At 51.7% G+C, this 17,491-nt stretch overlaps 1 protein-coding gene across 1 annotated transcript in view; it reads left to right on the top strand.

The window, feature by feature from the left end:
* Nucleotides 1-7,937: 7,937 nt before the first annotated feature.
* Nucleotides 7,938-17,491, top strand: part of LOC105464551 (neuronal pentraxin receptor) — a 35,476-nt gene continuing 25,922 nt past the window's right edge. Inside the window, exons 1-4 of the mRNA XM_071078932.1 lie at nucleotides 7,938-7,977; nucleotides 10,984-11,124; nucleotides 16,058-16,151; nucleotides 16,334-17,351. Of these exons, the coding sequence (XP_070935033.1) occupies nucleotides 7,938-7,977; nucleotides 10,984-11,124; nucleotides 16,058-16,151; nucleotides 16,334-17,351 (1,293 nt within the window). The remainder of the gene's footprint in view (nucleotides 7,978-10,983; nucleotides 11,125-16,057; nucleotides 16,152-16,333; nucleotides 17,352-17,491) is intronic.

Raw genomic sequence — 17,491 nt, 5'->3', positions numbered from 1 at the left:
TGCAATCAACCAACTGCCTCTGAGCATTACCAGTGGGCCTGGCCCAGGCCAGGCAGAAGCCAGCAGTACAAATGGGAGTGTGTCCCTGTCCCAGATACGGGGATGCCACTGGGCAGGTGGGTGGGAAGGGACCCACAGTGAAGCACCAACAGGGCAGCCAGTAAGCCAGGGTTGGTCCTGCTCAGTGCCACTGCTGCACTTCACGGCCACCTCCTCGTCATCTTGAACACCTGTCTTGGTGTTCTGCTCCCAGAAAGCCCTCATTTGTACTTTTTTTTTAAACCCCGAATTATCAGTGCACCTACTTTCGGCCAAGCCCTGGTGAGCACATCACTGGCCCTAGCCCATGTCCCTCACCCATGCCCAGCAAGCCCATGAGTTATGAGCGAATGTCACGGGGAGGAAGAGGCCAGAGAGGCGAAGTCATCAACTTGTTCATTTGCCCAAGGGGGCACACTTGAAGAAGGGGAGTCGACATTCACCCCAGCCCCATCTGTTTGCCCCTGAATCCCAAGCTCTTGGGAATGAGGACATGGGGCAGGCCGTGTGAGGTAAGTTCATGCCGAAATTAGTCACCATGTTCCTGGTCACAAGTCCTGCCATTGCTAAGCAGGTAAGTCTCCTTATTAGTTGAAGGTTAATGAGTGAGGAGGCCGTAGCAACTTCTCAAGGAATTGAATGGTTTGTGATGAGGACTGGGCAAGACCAAGCAATTGCCCAAGAGCGAGCTGACTGGGCTTAGAGAGGGGGGGTGCCTGCCTGGCTCCCACCCCTTCCTTGTCCTATTCCCGGACCTCCTCCCAGGGCTAAGGGTCAGCAGTGGGGTGAAGCTCAGGGCTGTGGCAAGCTAAGAAGTGGGGGGTGGAATGGGATGAGATGAGGATGACTATTTTTGCAAAATTACTTGGTTACGTTGGTTGGTTGGTTGGTTTGTTTGTTTGTTTTGAGACAGAGTCTTGCTCTATAGTCCAGGCTGGAGTGCAGTGGCACAATCTGGGCTCACTGCAACCTCTGCCTCCCGGGTCCAGGTTCAAGCAATTCTCCTGTCTCAGTCTCCCAAGTAGCTGGAATTACAAGCACATGCCGCCATGCCCAGCTAATTTTTGTATTTTTAGTAGAGACGGGATTTCACCATGTTGGCCAGGCTGGTCTTGAACTCCTGACCTCATGATCCGCCTGCCTCAGCCTCCCAAAGTGCTGGGATTACAGGCGTGAACCACCATGCCCGACCCTTGGTGGCTTTTTAAAAGCTAAAAGTTGAAATTTTTTGGTTCATGTCAAGCTGTGCCTGGAGTGAATAAGGAGGTGACAGAGGCCACATCAAATTGCCCAGCACCCTCCCAAGCCAGCTAACAAGCTTGTGAGCTGATTCTGCGCGCTCTTTGTTCAGGCTGCTGACTTCTGAGAGGACAGACTTCAAAAAGGCCTGGTGGCCTGCAGAGGCCGAGCACAAGGACACCTGATCCACAGTGGTGGGTCACAAAGGAAGCGGCAGGGGAGAGGCGCCGTCCTGGCCTCCAGACATCCACATTCTCTGAGCATCAGCCAGGGAAGCTGTGAGCTCAGGAGGGAGTCCCAGGAGGAACAGAGGCCACTCTAGGGCGAGACTTGAAATGACCCTGGTGAGGATAATGAGGCCTGAGGTGGTGGGTGGGGACAACAGGAAATGGTCAGAGTGGAGGGCTGTTTGGAATATTTAGGATTTGGTGAGGGACTGCCTTTTTTTTTTTTTTTGAGACGGAATCTCAGAGTCTCGCTCTGTCCCCCAGGCTGGAGTGCAGTGGCGCGATCTCGGCTCACTGCAAGCTCCACCTCCCGGGTTCACGCCATTCTCCTGCCTCAGCCTCCTGAGTAGCTGGGACTACAGGCGCCTGCCACTGCGCCAGGCTAATTTTTTGTATTTTTAGTAGAGTCGGGGTTTCACCATGGTCTCGATCTTCTGACATTGTGATCCGCCTGTCTCGGGCTCCCAAAGTGCTGGGATTACAAGCGTGAGCGACCGCGCCCGGCCGAGGGACTGCCTTTTTGAAGAAGCACCTGGGTATGTGGTATAGGCAGAGGAGTGAGTGGGTGCACTCTTCTCAGGTGGAGAAGCTGGTGGAGGACACAGCTTGCAGGGAAGATGAGTTCGGTTTGGGACACGTTGGGAGTAAATCAGCCATAGGGTCCTGGAGGGATTTTTATCTATAGATTCGAGGCTCAGAGCGAGCTCCTGCCCATATAGGCACTGCTGGAGAAGTTTGTTGAAGGGTCTTTGTCCCTTAGTGCACCTCAGCTCTGAGATGACTGATCACCAGCCATCCTGGAAGCACCGCCAGGGACATAGGTGCTTAGCTCTGGATGCCACTGGAAATTCCAGGGGATAATGTCCAGCCCCTTGCCTCCCGCCTCTACCTCCTCAATCTCATGCCTTTTATCTCCATGAGCATCACCATGAGGTGAGGCTGGGGAATGATTAATCCCATCGGATAGGTGCAAGGCGAGGCCTGAGAGTTGTGGGGTGGCGATGCTCCGCAAAATCACTCAGAGGCAGAGAGAATGGAACCCAGGTCTGAGGCATGAAAAGATAGAACCTTCTGTCCTGCTAACTTTCTGTCTATACTTAAAGACTGGATAAAACATAAACATTCTTTCAAATACCCAACTGAGTTTCCAAGATTAAAAAAAAAAAAATCCCCAGGTACCAAAAACAAAGACAAAAGCCAAAAATCAGAGTGACAGGCAGATGTTTATTCTTTGGCTGTCCTGCAGGGTGAGCCTATGGGTGGCAAAGGGAGGCAGGAGATGGGCGTGGGAGGTGGTGGCTTTTGCTAATGTTGGTAACCAAAGGAGCTTGGATTTTACACCTGTGGAGGGAGGGATAGGAGACAAGGCCTGGGACTCTTGCCAACAGAAATCTGGAACCAGAATAAAACTGGACCCATATCCTCAATGAAAAAGCAAATGGTGGGGAAAGATCAGCCTGTCACAAAGGGAGAAGAGGAAAAAGTTGTAGTCTTGTTTCTGGCTCTGCTGGAAAAAATTTAAAAAGAATGATCTCTTGAGAAATTTTAACTCTAGACCTTCACTAACACGAATTTAAGGTTTGAATTTGTATTACCCACATGGTCCCAGGACTCCCAAGTATAGAAATTAATATTAAAAAAAACCCTGGGGTGAGTTACATCACAGACATGTGACTACTAGTAGCAAATGCAAGCCTCTGTGGATGGCCCTACCCACAGTAAAGGCCACACAGGATTCTCACAGATAAAACCGTTGTAAATGTGAGCTCACTATCCAAAATTACAAAACACACAAGCCACAAAGACAAATAGCAAAACAGCCAACAGTACATACAGAATCCTGCACCCAACACATTATTTTCAAACATGCATTGAAGATTTCCTAAAACTGCCAGGCACAGTGGCTCATGCCTGTAATCCCAGCACTTCGGGAGGCCGAGGTGGGCAGATCACCTGAGGTCAGGAGTTCGAGATCAGCCTGGCCAACATGGCAAAATGCCATCCTACTAAAAATACAAAAATTAGCTGGGCATGGAGGCACATGCCTGTAATCCTAGCTACTCGGGAGGCTGAGGCAGGAGAATCACTTGAACTCAGGAGGCAGAGGTTGCAGTGAGCCGAGATTGTGCCACTGTACTCCACCCTGGAAGACAGAGTGAGACTTCGTCTCAGGGAAAAACAAAACAAACAAAAAATTTCTAAAATTATCGTGTATATCATGTGGCAGGAGATGAAGCAAGTCTCAATAATTTTCAAGAAATTGGCATCTCAGATCATGTATAATTAGTTAAAAATCAATAGGAAACAGGACTCTAAACAGTGTTGTACTGGCGTAAAGATGGGCTTATAGACCGAAGGAATAGAAAAGAGACCCCACCATAAACCTTCACATGTGTGGTCAGGTGATTTTTGACAAGGGTGCCAAAACCATTCAGTGGTGAAAGGACAGTCTTTTCAGTGCTAGGAAAACTGGATATCCACATACAAAAGGAGGAAGTCGTATCCTTACCTAATGCCATATACAAAACTTAAAATGAATCAAAGACTGAAATGTAAGACCTTAAAAAACTTTGAGAAGAAAATATAGGGCAAAAGCTTCACGACACTGGATTTGGCAAAGATTTCTTGGATATGACTCCAAAGACGTAGGAAACTAAAGAAAAAAGTAGATAAGTTGGACTTCATGAAAATTTTAAAATTTCTATGCATTAAGAGACTATTAACAGGGTAAAAAGTCAACCCACAGTATGGGAGAAAATATTTGCCAATCATGTATCTGATAAGGGATTGATACCGGAATATGTAGAGAATTAAAACGCAGCAACAACAACAACAAAAACCAAAGCCTGATTCAAAATAGGCAAAGAACTTGAATAGACAGTTCTCCAAATAGGATATACAAATAGTCAAAGGTCACATGAAAAGATGCTCAACATCACTAACCATTAGGGAAATGTACATCAAAACTACAATGACATGTCAACTCATACCTTTTTTTTTTTTTTTTTGAGACAGAATCTTTACTCTGTTGCCCAGGCTGGAGTGCAGTGGCGTGATCTTGGCTCACTGCAACCTCCGCCTCCCAGGTTCAAGTGATTCTTCTGCCTCAGCCTCCCAAGTAGCTGGGATTACGGGCGCACACCACCACGCCCAAATAATTTTTGTATTTTTAGTAGAGATGCTGTTTCACCAGGTTGGCCAGGCTGGTCTCAAACTCCTGACCTTAAGTGATCCACCCACCTCAGCCTCCCAAAGTGCTGGGATTACAGGCATGAGCCACCGCTCCCGGCTAACTCATACCTATTAAGATGGCTACTATTTAAAAAAAAATGTTGGCAAGAATGTGGATAACTTGGAACCCTTGTGCACTGTTGGTAGGAATATAAAATAGAATAGCTGCTGTGGTATAGCAGTTCCTCAAAACATTAAAAATGCCATGTGATCCAGCAATTGCATTCCTGGATATATACCCAAAAGCATTGAATGCAGAGTCTGGAGAAGATATTTGTATACCCATGTTCATAGAAGCATTACTCACAATAGCTAAATGTGGAAGGAACTCAAGTGTCCATCAGTGGAAGAATGGAGAAGCAAAAGGTGACATACACATACAAGAAAGGCAATACACATACACAAAAAGACAGGCAATTCTGACATGCTACAATGTGAATAAACCTTGAGGCTATGATGCGAAGTCAAGTAAGCCAGTCATAAGAAAGACATATACTGTATGATTCCACCTACATGAGATATTTAGAGTAGCCAAAATCATACAGAGATAGTAGAATGGTGGTTGTCCGGAGCTTAGGAGGAGGGAGGATGTGGAGTTAGTGTTTAATGGGTATGAAGTTTCAGTTGTATTTATGTATTTATTTTTACATTTATTATTTGTTTTTATTTATTTATTATTTATTTATTGTTTTGAGATGGAGTCTCGCTGTCACCCAGGCTGGAGTGCAATGGCGTGATCTTGGCTCACTGCAAGCTCCGCCTCCTGGGTTCACGCCGTTCTCCTGCGTCAGCCTCCCAAGTAGCTGGGACTACAGGCGCATGCCACCATGACCGGCTAATTTTTGTATTTTTAGTAGAGCTAGGGCTTCACCATGTTGGCCAGGATGGTCTCGAACTCCTGACCTCATGATCCACCTGCCTCGGCCTCCCAAAGTGCTAGGATTACAGGCGTGAGCCACTGTGCCTGGTCTGAAATTTCAGTTTTACAAGACAAAAAGATTTCTGGGATGGATGGTGGTGATGGTTGCACAACAATGTGAATGTGTGTAATGCCACTCCACTATACCCTTAAGAATGGTTAACGCAGTGATAAAAAGAAATGAGATCATGGCCTTTGCAGGGACATGGATGAAGCTGGAAACCATCATCCTCAGCAAACTAACATGGGAGCATAAAACCAAACACTGTATGTTCTTACTTATAAGTGAGAGTTGAACAATGAGAACACATGGACACAGGGAGGGGAACCACACACACCGGGCCCGTCAAGGGGTGGAGGTGGGGAGGGGAGGGAGAGCATCAGGACAAATAGCTAATGCATGCGGGGCTTAAAATTTAGATGAGGGGTCGATAGATGCAGCAAACCACCATGGCACATGTATACCTATGTAACAAGCCTGCACATTCTGTACATATATCCCAGAACTTAAAATTTTTAAAAAATGGTTAAGATGGAGCTGAGCGCAGTGACTCATGCCTGTAATCCCAGCACTTTGGGAGGTTGAGATGTGGATCCCTTGAGGCCTGGAGTCTGATACCACCCTGGGCGACATGGCAAAACCCCATCTCTACAAAAAATAGAAAAATTAGCCGGGCATAGTGGTGCGTGCCTGTAGTCCCAGCTACTCAGGAGGCTGAAGTGGGAGGATCACTTGACCCTAGGATGTCAAGGCTGCGATGAGTCATGATCGTAACACTGCACCCTAGCCTGGGTGACAGAGCAAGACCCTGCCTCTAAAAAATAAAGAGTGGTTAAGATGGTAAATTTTGTTATTGTAACATATTTTACTATGATTAAAAAATTGAAAAACAAAACAAAATCAATAGCAAAAAAGTAACTAAAACCCAAAACTTCATCTATCTGGACAGTAACCCAGAGCTGTCTCCCCTGCATCTTGCTCCCTCCCCAACCTTCTGAAATCTTTAGGACAGTGAGATTCAAGGATGAATGTGAACATTCCTAATAGCGGGCAGACACGCAGGGGCGCACAGTCAATCTGACTTAAAGCTGGATGAGAACAGATCCCTCTGATCCCTCTAGAAAGGATGTGGCCTTCATTAGAACAAATTGGCACCAAAGTCTTTTCTGTCTTTTCCAAAGGATGAGTGAGCTCAGAGCTTGACAAAGACATGAGCCTCCATTTAAATGACAGCCGCCAGCAATCAGCCTTTATGAACACAAGGGCCTGAGAAACATTGGTGCAGAGCCAGGGTGGGCTGATGGAAACAGAACAAAGCCGGGTGGCAGGGGTCCTCAGTCCTGTGAAATAAGGACAAGCCCCCCACCAGCTTCTCCTGCCTATCACGCCTCAGGGTTTGAAACTGCAGCGCCAGCAACAGGCTCTTTCAGAGGAGATCTGGATATCCCTAGGAGTTCTCGGTAAAGGCTCAGATACTCCCAGCCGTGAGCAAGGAAACAGGACACACTTTGGAAAAGGCAAATGTGGACCCTGTCCCCCAAGGGGACTCATTAAAATGATCGTCACTCGCTAGCTCCCTTGGCAGTCTCTGCCAGCACACACGGTTTGGTCTGTGTGCTCTGGTGCCCTTGTGGAAGGCTTCTGCTCTTATCATCTCTGGTTCCCTCCGGGGAGCTCATCTGCCTGCCTGCCTGCCTTTCAAACTCAGGCACCATAAAGAGACCCTCGTCCATGAGACAGGTGGCCTGGTTTGAAGCCTCTCGGTCACTTCTCCTCTCCAGGCCTCAGTGCTCCTCAGCTGGGAAGGAGACTAGGACCCCCTACTTGGCAGGTTTATTTGGATTAAAGGAGGTGGTGAGTAAGAAGACACACCTTCTAGATCTCTGTCCAGACGTGACCACAACTCTGACTTCCAGTCTGGCATCCCAGCTATCTGCTCACCAATTCTCGGTGTCCTCCTCCCATGTAACAGCTTGAGGCGAGTAGGAAAACAGTGGCTTGAGTCCTAGCTCTTCCAGCTGTGTGACCTCAGCCTGGTCAATCACCCTTTCTGGTCTCTGTATCATCTCCTGTAAAATGGGGGAGGGGGCTCCCTCTAATTATCCTTTTGAACTCAGAATTACTCTAAGGATAGCTAATACGTTCTGAGTGGACTTTACACTAACCGATTCATTAAATCCCCACAACCCAGATGTCTTTGTCTGTTTTGTTTTCTGTTGCTTAAAACAGAATATCTGATACTGGGTAATTTGTAAAGGAAAGGAACTTATTTCTTACAGTTATGGAGGCTAAGAAGCTCAAGGTCAATGGGGCTGTGTCTGGTGAGGGCCTTCTTGCTGGTGGGGACTCTACAGAGTCCTGAGATGGCACAGGGCATCACAGGGTGAGGGGGCTGAGAGGACTACCTCATGTCTCCCTCCTGCCAGCTTCTCCACAGCCCCATTCCCATGGTAACCCCTTAATCCACTAATCTATGAATGGATTAACCCATTCATGAAAGCGGAGCCCTCAAGACCCAATCGTCTCTTAAGAGCCCTGTTTCTCAATACCCCCACATTAGCGATTAAACTTCAACATGAGTGTTGGATGGAACAAATATTCTAACCATAGCACCAGAGAGCACAGTACACACAATATACAGATAAGGGAACTGAGGCTCCGAAATGTGATTACTTGCTTAGAAATTCTGGAGAGACAGAGCCAGGATTTGACCCCATGCCATCATCCTTAACCACCACACCAACACTGTTCTGTGCATAGCACTATGGTTAAGGGCACAGTCATTGGGGCTGGACAGCCTGGCTGTACAGGGCCCTGGGAATATGTGCATATTTGTTCCATGCCTTAGTTTCCCCATATATGAAATGAGAAAGGATCATAATACCCCTTCCTTTTGAAATTGCAGGGGGCTCTGCTGAGCGCTCCACGAGCCGGGCTCTGAGCTGCACACTCGCATTTCACTCTTGCATAAATCCTCCCATGGTGCAGCCAAGGAAACCGGAGAGAGTGGCTGAGTCACTTGCTCCAGGTGACTCTATTAGTAAGTTGTGCAGCTGGGATTAAAATCCAACTCCTTGACTTCAAAGTCCATATTTCAATTACTCCACTCCACGTTGATGCAATGCCCTCAGACTCCACATTTAAAACCCGACTGCAAAGTGCACCCCCCGACAGGCTGCCTTACTCATCTGCTTCCCCGATGGGACCTGAACCCCAGGCCTTGTGTTTGACTCATTCCTTTCCAGCCAGCCACCAGCGTTTGTGACTAACTGACCCCTTAATGGAAATGTCACTCGGATCCGTTCCTTCCTCTCCAACCCTGCTGTCCCCCTCCAGCCTAGACCCCCAAAGCTGAGGACAATGGAGACCAAGTACCCATTCCAAAGTGTAGCATTGCAAAGGGGCTGAGAAAAAAAAATGCTCCTGGTCCCTCACCCCTTCAAGGCTGAGTGGCTAGGGAGCCACGTGTGTGGTGGGAGGCTGGAGAGGGAGGTGTCTTTGTAAGTGGCTGTGGCTAGTGCTGGTGGCAGGCAAATTTCAGAGAAGAGAAAGAGCCAAGCCTGGACCCAGCCCAAGATGGGCCTGTGGGCTGGCAAGGTCGAGGGGCAGGAGCAGGGAGGGGCCCGGCTGGCAGCACTGCCCACCCCACCCTGGCTTCATGTGTAGTCCCTTCTTCCAGCCTGCAGAATCTCTCAACCTACCCCCCACTTCTAGGGCTCGCCTTGGATACTTAAGCTAGATCGGGAGACAGATGGTATTTGAGGAGGAGCTGCCAGGTACCCTTGGTTCCTCGCTGGACACACACAAATGGCCACCCAGGTGAGATCTCAGGTGCCTCCACCTCACCATACGCCGGTTAGGTTTATGCGTACCTATTTTACATATGAGGAAAGGAAGTTTCCCGGAGCCCAAGGACTCAGCTTCCCTGCCTCCGAGTGCAGTGGCTGCAGAACCCTGGGGGCCACCGGAAAATGCCTTTCCTAGAGGAGCTGCAGAGGTGGCCACCACTCCTTAGGGTCCATTGGGCAGGAATCAAATGTACCCTGGACATGCCCTGGGTGCCAGTGACCCACATATGGAGAACATAAGGTTTGAGGCCTTGAGGAGTCCACAGCCTCGTCGGGGAAACACATTACAGATAGTGCAACAGAAACTGGTGCTGGGACCACTGGTGAGCCAAGCGGGGGGCCATGGTGGCTGTTTTGAGACGTGCTCCAGAGGGGAAGGGGGAGAGTAAAGGGAGGACGGGGCTTCCCAGGATGGACTTGGCTGCCTCCTCACCCAGCAGGGACCAGTCCACAGACATTTTGAAGGGGAGTGTCAGAACGTGAGCTGGGGAACCTGAGTCTGACAACTTCTGGGTTCAAATGCCAGCAGTACCCCCACAGACCAGGGGCCTCAGGGCAAATGACTGAATGTCTCTGAGCTTTGATTTTCTCATCTGTGACGTGGAAAGATTATACTGTAGAGTTCCAGGGCTGCCACAGGCGAGAGCCCAGTACAGTAAAAAGTGGCAGGAGGAACAGACCAGCAAGCAGGGGCTGCAGGAGGCCCTTGAGACAGTGAGGGGCACCCCCACCCCACCCCTACAGCATCCTTGGCCGGCCACTCCTCCTGGTCTTTCTTTCCCGGGCCTGGACTCAGGCACGCACTTTCCAGCCAACACCGAGGGCCCCCCACAAGGTGGACACACGTTTCCTCCTCGGTTCTCGGCCCCTCCTGAGCCTGTGTGGGAACAGATGTCCTTGTTTCCTGCCCAAATCTGCGAGCTGGATTGGCTCCTTTTGCTGCTTCCAGGGAGGCAGAAACTCTGGATGGAAATCTCTGGGCTTCCCTGGAGAGGAAAGCTCTCTTTTTCCTGGCTTCTGCCCTCCTCTCTGGTCTGGGTTCCCAATATCAGCATCCACTACTGATGTGTGAACACTTCTGGGCCCCAGCTGAACCCTGCACCCCACTTGGAAGCCCTCAGACTGGCGTGTGTTGATTGAATATACGTACGATCCTTCATCTGAATGATTCCCCACCTCTGCTCAGAACGGGGGCGGGAGGAGAACCAAGAAAGGGCAGAGCAACTAGGGACTAAGCCTGGGCAATCAAAGGCAAAGACATCAAGAAGGGAATGAACATTTATTGAGCACCTAATATATGCTAGGAATAAATAAGGAAGGTATAGCAAGTACTGAGCCTTGCACCGGTAATACACAGCAGTATGGTAGGAAATGGTCACTGCCTTGAGTCCCTGGGAGAGATTATACACACGTCTCACCTGGCCTCATTTCCTTCCCATTATAATCCTACACATAGGTACCACTGGCTCTACCTTACAGATGAGGAGACTGAGGCAGCTCAGGTCTTGAGACCGGACCTAGTTGGAGACTTCAGGACGGACACAGACACTCTCTTTGTCCCCAACCTCTTTACCACCCCCTGGGGAAAAGGACCCTTTGTTCACAAGTACACCCCAAGAGGTACATGTTTTCTCAATAAATGTTTTTTGAGGCCAGGCGTGGTGGTTCACATCCGTAATCCCACCAGTCTCCCCAAACTCCTTCACTGGGAGTTTGAGCACCCGCGAGTGCCAGCCCTGGAGTCACAGAGAGGAGGGTGCTGCAGCTGGTCCCTGCCCTCAAGGAGCTCACAGTCTGCAGGCAGCAGGGAAAGAGGCAGATGCTAGAGGAGAGGGAAGGATGGGGGTCGAGGGAAGAGAAAGATGTGTGTGTTTCATTGCTAGGTGATATATACCAGCACTGAGAGAGTGTGGTGGGAGAATGGGTTTGAAGATAGCCAGGGTGACCAACTGTCCGTGTTTGCCCAGGACTGAGAGGTTTCTCAGGATGCAAGCATTTCAGTGCTGACACTGGGAAAATTCCAGGCCAGCTGGGATGAGTTCATCACCTAAAGCCTGTGTTCAAATCCTGGCTCTGCCATGTGCCTGGTGAAACCACCAGTTACCTAATTAGCATCCCATCACCCATCTTTTAGAAATGACTTGATTACAGTCTAAAGGCCTTTCCTGTGCAATTCCTCTTTCTCTCTCTTCCCCTCTTTTAAAAGTGTATCTCAGTTCAAAAAACTTTTATTTTTATTTTTGTATTGAGATAGTGTCTCGCTGTGTCACCCAGGCTGGAGTGCAGTGGCACAAGCACAGCTTACTGCAGCCCCGACGTCTTGGACTAAAGAGATCCTCTTGCCTCAGCCCCTCAAGTAGCTGGGACGACAGGTGCGTGCCACCATGCCCGGGTAATTTTTGTATTTTTTGCAGAGACAGGGTTTCACCATGTTGCCCAGGCTAGTCTTGAACTCCTGGACTCAAGACGTTCTCCTGCCTTCGCCTCCCAAAGTGCTGGGATTACAGGCATGAGCCACCATGCCTGGCCTCAAAAAACATTTATTGAGAAAATATGTTGTACCGTAGACTTTCCTAGGCTCTGGGGAATGAAAGAATGTTCTTGCCCCTTTTATCAGCAGAGTCAATGACTGGGAGAATGATTAGATGGACAGGGGAGGAATCCATGATGCCTCTTGCAGACTGAAACCAACTGCAGCAGCGGAGGCTGGTGTTCTTCCCACTAACCTCCCCCTTCCAGATGTCCCTCAGGAAGAGAGGCCACGGGGACCTTGGAGGGACTACTCCTGACCGTGTATGGAGAACTGGACCTTGGTGTAAGGAATGGACCATGGCAGCCAGGGAGGGGCCCCCTCAGCTCTCCATTTAACCACAAATTTGCCACTCAGCAGCAGATGGGGCAGTTAGCAGATGCTCTCCAACTTTGTGATCCACCTCAGCTTCTGAGCTGAAGCCTTGCTCTTCTGGGGAAGCTTCCAGCCAATGACTCAGGGTGAAAAGGGCACCACAGAGACAAGCCACTTGTGCCTGATGCAAAAACTCCCTCCTGGGCAATCTCAGCCCCAGAGCTCCCTACTGGGGTGGCCAACACTTTCTTAGATCAGCACTGAAGTCGGAGACTCTCCCTGCCCGATTCTGTTTCTGGCCCCATCTCAGTGTTTGCTTCCTGGAGAGTCCAACTGATAAACGCTACCTGTAAAACAAATCTGCAATCCATCCACATCTTTCTACCACTGACAACTCCAAGTTGCCATTACTTGGAGAAGCACCTGGATGGAGGCATAGCCCTCCAATTGTCCACCCCCCTCCCACATTTCCTCTTGTTTTTTTGTTTTCATTTTTGAGACAGGGTCTCTGTCACCCAGACTGGAGTGCAGTGGCGTGATCTCGGCTCACTGCAACCTCTGCCTCCCAGGCTCTAATGATTCTCTTGCCCCAGCCTCCCGAGTAGCTGGGATTACAGGCATGCACCACTACCAGCTGGCTCATTTTTGTATTTTTAGTAGAGATGGCGTTTCACCATGTTGGCCAGGCTGGTCTAGAACTCCTGACCTTGGCCTCCCAAAGTGCTGGGATTACAGGCGTGAGCCAACGCTCCCAACCCTCTCTTATCTCTTTGTAACTCAGCTGGAGGGCTGAAGTAGAGAAGTGATATCACCTGCTTTGTGTTTTTAAAAGACCACTCTGGCAGTTCGAGACCAGCCTGGCCAACATGTTGAAACTCTATCTCTACTAAAAATACAAAAATTAGCTGGGCATGGTGGTGTGCACCTGTAGTCCCAGCTACTTGGGAGGCTGAGGCAAGAGAATCGCTTCAACCTGCGAGGCAGAGGTTCCAGTGAGCCGAGATCACGCCACTGCACTGCAGCCTGGGTGACAGAGCGAGATTCTGTCTCAAAAATAAAAAATAAAATCATACTAGGGGATCAACAGACCAATTTAAACAAGATTTGACTCCAGCCTCTGGACCCATTTATCCAAACTGTCCCCAGAGTCTCAGGGGGCAGCTCAGGTAAAGGAATCAGACCCACTCCCTTCCCAGAGCCTGTAAATCTCTACACGGCCCCCACCTTCCTGCCCAGCTTCCTCCCTCCCCTACATCTCACTCTGCTCTAGCCCCACTCTGTTCCTTCTGTTTCTGAAACATACCACGCTTCTTTCTGCCCCAGGGCCTTTGCACTGGCTGTTCCCTCTGCCTGGAATACACCATCTTTCCCCCAGACTTCTGCATGGCTGTTTTCCCGGGTCATTTAGGTCTGACCACCTTATAAATACTGCCCACTTCCCAATTCCCCGCTTCCCACTTCCTGTAACTTTCTATAACATCACTTTAAGACTTTTCTTTGTCATTCTCATCATTATTGGAAATTAACTTGTTTACTTAGCTATTCATTTGTTTACTGCCTGCCTCCCCACTGGAATATAAACTGTGTGAGCTTGTCTAGTTCCCAGCTTTCCCCAGGCTTGGCACTATGCCTGGCACAATGTAGGTCTCAAAACATATTTTCTAAAATGAATTCCTATATTTGTTATATATGGCAGAATTCCCTTAGCCTAAGAATGGAATGAAAGTGAAGAAATTAAAAAAAAAAAAAAACTAGGAGTCATGACAATTCAGAGGGAAAATATAGGAACTATTCCAGTTTTAGGGAAGTTCCCCCGAGAATACTTCTCTGACCATCCCTTGAGGAATCCTGTGTTAGGATTAAGGGGGGGTCTCTCCCAAGACCTAGGAGAAATGGGCTTTGGGACCTCTCTGTCCTCTCCTCCTTCCTCTGCCTGCAGCAGCGGCATCAGGAAACTAGTTCAGCAAACATTCACCGAGAAGCTTCCCTGAGCAGGCTTCATGCTTAGTGCTGGGGATAGAGATGGGTCAAGGAAGAAGGGAGAGGCCGGGCGCCATGGCTCACGCCTGTAATCCCAACACTTTGGGAGGCCAAGGCAGGTGGATCACCTGAGGTCAGGAGTTCGAGACCAGCCTGGCCAACATGTTGAAACTCCATCTCTACTAAAAATACAAAAATTAGCTGGGCGTGGTGGTGTGCACCTGTAGTCCCAGCTACTTGGGAGGCTGAGGCAAGAGAATCGCTTCAACCTGCGAGGCAGAGGTTCCAGTGAACCAAGATCATGCCACTGCACTGCAGCCTGGGTGACAGAGCGAGACTCTGTCTCAAAAAAATAAAAATAAATAAAGTCATTCTAGGGGATCAACAGACCAGTTTAAACAAGATTTGACTCCAGCCTCTGGACCCATTTATCCAAACTGTCCCCAAAGTCTCAGGGGGCAGCTCAGGTAAAGGTAGCACCATTTGGTGCCCCAGTCACAGTGGCTCTGCTGCTCTTGGCAGCAGCCCTCTCTCTTGGCATCTCCTGTCCTTCCCTGGACTTCCTATGACAGTTTCTCCTGGAGATGCTATCTCTGTGCTTCTGTCTTCACAGCACACGTGTAGATATACCAGGAGTCCCGATGCCTCATGCATCCCCAGGACTTTAGCAGGGCCTACCGCTGGCCTTTACCTTCCAAGAGCCCAGCCCATTTCTCTGTCCATAAGACGCTTCCTCCAAGCCCAGCTGCCTGCACTGGGTTTTGAGGTCACAGCTTCAGTGAGTGCCAGCACACATCCACGCACACACAGCACTCGGGTTCCTGGCATGCAGCGCTTGTGTTTGCTTCGCTCCTCTTTCACAACTCAGGTATGGATGAAAATCCCTGGCTCCTAGAGATGGGTGAGCAGAGTGGACACCATCCTAACGTGTGTGGAGGGAGGTGGAGCACGTGTGCCTGGGAACACTGGACAAAATCTCAGTGGCTGCAGAGTGTCCCCCAGGGCTGTGGCCTCCTGGGAAACATTCTGGTCTCTCCGCACCACCAGTGCTATGTGAAGTCCACTCGAAACCACAGTGGTAGCCGTGGTGGACCAGAGATCCTGGTTTGCTCCTTCCCTTCAAGTCAAAAATGCAGGCTTGGAAGAGAGACAGGGCTGGGAATAATCACAGCCCTCCCAGCGCCCTTCCAGCCCTGGGAATCCATATTGGTCAGGAAAGGCCTCATGGAAAATTGGAGCTGGAGATAAATTGTGGAGGATAGTAGGATTGTTTTTAAGTTTTTAATTGCAAAGTTAATTTTCAACAAAATATATATAGACATTTTTGACAGGAGAAAGTAAAACGCTCCTCCGCCACCCCCACAGCACAGCCCACTCCCATTCCTGCTGTTCCTTCTGGGCCTGGTCCACATGCCCACCAGGCACGTGGCATCGCTTGCCAACGAAGGCAGACTGCAGTGGGGGGCGGGGAGGCGTTCTCTGGACCTGTGATGCTCTAAGCCCCCAAGGATTCAGAGGAGAGAATTTCCATCAGCCTCTGAGATCACAGGAAGATTTTGTAATGAGGGTGGTGGGGAGTGAACTCTGCTCCTTCAGAACGTTGGAGGTGGGGGTGATGGGCAGATGGCCACAGTATCTCAGTAAGTTAGGTCAGTAACTTAGGTCAAAATCCGCGCCTCCCCCAACCCCCAAAACTGGCCTCTTCTCCTCTAACCGCTCCCACTCCAGCCCCATCCACAGTCTGGTCCAGTGAAACGTGCCTGAGCTCGCAGGCGGCTCCAACGCAGCCACCTGGTGACCTTGGACAGCGGCCTGACCTCCGGTGCCTCAGTTTCCTTATTTCTATTGTGAGCCTGTCCAGGGCGAAGCTCAGTTGCGACCGAGCTTGTGGCGCCCCCAGCGCAGAGCCCCTCCCGGAGGAGAGCTCCCTCCTGGGTGGCTGTGAGCATAACCGGCTTGGGGAGGGGGCCAGAGCACCGGAGGGTTGGGATGGGGGTCACCCAGGAGCCCCGCCGCGCGGCCCTCGGGTCGCCGCCCCCTGCGCTGTGACCGCGACAAGATAAGGTCCCAGGTGCTGCCCTCGCTCCTCGCCGCATCCCCGGCGGCGCCCCCAGCCCGGCGCCCGGCACGGAACGGGTGCGGGGCTGGGCCAGGGCCGGCCCGGGGGAGCGAGTGGGGCGGGGCCGCCGCGCCCGCTCCCCCTCCCCGCCGCCTGCCGCCTTCTCCTCCTCCCGCCGCCCGGGCTCAGAGCGGCGGCAGCAGCGGCCGCGGCGACAGCTCCGGCTCCGGCTCCGGCTCCAGCGCCTGCCCCGCTCGGCCCAGCGCGCCAGGGCTCCGCGCCCCAACCCCGCCGCCGCGCCTGCCGGGGGCCTCGGGCTCCCCCGCCGCCCGCCTCACGCTGAAGTTCCTGGCCGTGCTGCTGGCCGCGGGCATGCTGGCGTTCCTCGGTGCCGTCATCTGCATCATCGCCAGCGTGCCCCTGGCGGCCAGCCCAGCGCGGGCGCTGCCCGGCGGCGCCGACAACGCCTCGGTCGCCTCGGGCGCCGCCGCGTCCCCGGGCCCGCAGCGGAGCCTGAGCGCGCTGCACGGCGCGGGTGGCTCAGCCGGGCCCCCCGCGCTGCCCGGGGCACCCGCGGCCAGCGCGCACCCGCTGCCGCCCGGGCCCCTGTTCAGCCGCTTCTTGTGCACGCCGCTGGCGGCCGCCTGCCCGTCGGGGGCCCAGCAGGGGGACGCGGCGGGCGCTGCGCCGGGTGAGCGCGAAGAGCTGCTGCTGCTGCAGAACACGGCCGAGCAGCTGCGCCAGACGGCGCTGCAGCAGGAGGCGCGCATCCGCGCCGACCAGGACACCATCCGTGAGCTCACCGGCAAGCTGGGCCGCTGCGAGAGCGGCCTGCCGCGCGGCCTCCAGGGTGCCGGACCCCGCCGCGACACCATGGCCGACGGGCCCTGGGACTCTCCTGCGCTCATCCTGGAGCTGGAGGACGCCGTGCGCGCCCTGCGGGACCGCATCGACCGCCTGGAGGTGAGCGCCGCGCGCCGTCGGGGGAGCCGCCCGGGTGGTGTGAGGGGCCGCCCCGCCGCGGTCGCCCCGCGGTCCCCGAGTCTCCGGTCTCCCGTCTGTATTCCGGGGACGATCGCGCCTTCCTCGCTGGCAAGGCGGGG

The sequence above is a fragment of the Macaca nemestrina genome, chromosome 15, assembly GCF_043159975.1.
Source record: "Macaca nemestrina isolate mMacNem1 chromosome 15, mMacNem.hap1, whole genome shotgun sequence".
Classification (NCBI taxonomy): domain Eukaryota; kingdom Metazoa; phylum Chordata; class Mammalia; order Primates; family Cercopithecidae; genus Macaca; species Macaca nemestrina.
Note: the sequence above shows the minus strand (reverse complement) of the source record. Positions and strands in the feature narration are given on the sequence as shown.